The sequence below is a fragment of the Dendroctonus ponderosae genome, unplaced genomic scaffold (assembly GCF_020466585.1).
Source record: "Dendroctonus ponderosae isolate FM_Combo_2020 unplaced genomic scaffold, Dpon_F_20191213v2 Dpon_F_20191213_1, whole genome shotgun sequence".
Lineage (NCBI taxonomy): Eukaryota > Metazoa > Arthropoda > Insecta > Coleoptera > Curculionidae > Dendroctonus > Dendroctonus ponderosae.
The window spans coordinates 63,631,232-63,632,762 of record NW_026017110.1 but is presented as its reverse complement, the minus strand read 5'-3'; the positions used below and the strand labels follow the sequence as shown (position 1 = coordinate 63,632,762).

The 1,531-nt window shown below is 37.2% G+C and overlaps 1 protein-coding gene across 1 annotated transcript; it reads left to right on the top strand.

The window, feature by feature from the left end:
* The first annotated feature begins 228 nt into the window (after positions 1-228).
* Positions 229-1,117, top strand: LOC109540919. Its single transcript, XM_048669376.1, has 4 exons — positions 229-428; positions 479-675; positions 728-841; positions 908-1,117. The coding sequence occupies exons 1-4, from the start codon at positions 291-293 to the stop codon at positions 1,068-1,070; spliced, it is 612 nt and encodes a 203-aa protein (XP_048525333.1). The 5' UTR covers positions 229-290; the 3' UTR covers positions 1,071-1,117.
* Positions 1,118-1,531: the final 414 nt, after the last annotated feature.

Sequence of the window (1,531 nt, the reverse complement as noted above, 5' to 3'; positions counted from 1 at the left end):
TATGTATATTTATTATTTTAATAAAAAATTATGATATTCAAACTCTCGACTTCAATTAAAAGACGAGTTTTAGACTGTCCCAAACTATCCGCTCCGCATGCTAATTTATACATGAAAAGTTGCGTCAATTTAACTGTAAATCAGCTCTCATTAAAACTTGAACCTAAAACAACTGTTCTAATAAGCGAGAAGTGAAAAAATACGCATGAATCTAAACTAATTACTTTAGCAAATATAAAACCAGTAACTTGCATTGACAGAACAGTGACAAAGCCGAACATGGGACAGAAATGATTTTGGAACGTTTCTTCGGCATCTTGGGTTTTCTGATTTTTTATAAAAATGTGCCTTGTGCGGGCGAAGAGGAATACACGTTTGTTAATAAAGTGCGGTTTCCATTTTCGCAGTTTTATGACCCGTTTATGGGGGTAAGTAACGATAGGCAACAGGTGGCTGTTAAATTAATACTCAATTTCAGCTGATCATAGCTTTTGATCTGAAGCTGGTACCATCGGAAATCGATGCAGATTTTGGATGGAATATGGAAGCAAACTACTTTTTACCTCAAAATGAGAGTGAATACACCTTTCCTCCAATCATACCATCAGAATCGGCAGAAAGGGGCTTCTTTGAGCGAAGCATGCTTTATCGGATGGTGGAAGTAAAATTGGAACCGTAAGTGATTTTTGTAACTGCTAGACTAATTCTATTTTGTAAATTGTGACAGTTTTAGCAAAAACTATGGAGGAAAAAACTGCTTTCTAAAAATAATTTGCGAACTATCTTGTTACACAACCAAAGACACCGATGTTCTGGGAGACATATTCCATATTTTATTGAGGTAAACTAATAATTAAATGCTAGAACTTACCTAATGCAATGGCGAATGTATGTTGGGCAATTTTAGCCCCAGCTCCTCTGTGAACAAAAACCTTCCCTCCAAGTATACCAATGCCGAGGCTTATGGAAGACGAAACCACCACTGCAAGAAGTATTTGAAGAAATGTCCTGTAGATCTAGTAGCGGTATTTAGCGTGCTTGGAGAGCTTCTAGACAGTCAATTTACCTAGGAAATTGTTAATTATTAATCAGAAAATAAAAGTCAATCGCAAAATAACTTACATGATTTGGTGAAGGCGCATTTTCTCCACATGGTGGAGTACGGCGGTATCAGGTACCTCACTTACTTTCGAATGATACAAATGAGATATTCAACTTTACCAAGGATTTTCTGTTCTAAATCTAGTTGCACTGCAAGATAGGTTGCTCTCAGCTGATCAGGTTTGAGAATCACATGGACCGCTGGGGTGCTGGCAAATAGTCTTAAAAGTTCTGAAGAAGTTAATCCTCGATGTCTTAAATATCATCTAAGGATCACTTCCCCAAAACCTGCAAGATTTTGAAGAAAGAAAAAATTTGCAATTAAGTCCGTCCGGTATAGATTGAAGAGCCGATGAATGACACCAAATCTCAACGTGAGACACGTAGGACATTGGCGATTTAAAACGTCTATGTCCTACAATGGCTACAC

What these genes read in the sequence shown, in the direction of transcription:
- LOC109540919 (XM_048669376.1), top strand. Translation starts at nt 291, where the DNA reads ATGATTTTGGAACGTTTCTTCGGCATCTTGGGTTTTCTGATTTTTTAT. An exon ending in TTTATGACCCGTTTATGGGG is followed by an intron (nt 429 to 478) that starts GTAAGTAACGAT and finishes ACTCAATTTCAG; the next exon opens with CTGATCATAGCTTTTGATCT. An exon ending in ATATTCCATATTTTATTGAG is followed by an intron (nt 842 to 907) that starts GTAAACTAATAA and finishes GGGCAATTTTAG; the next exon opens with CCCCAGCTCCTCTGTGAACA.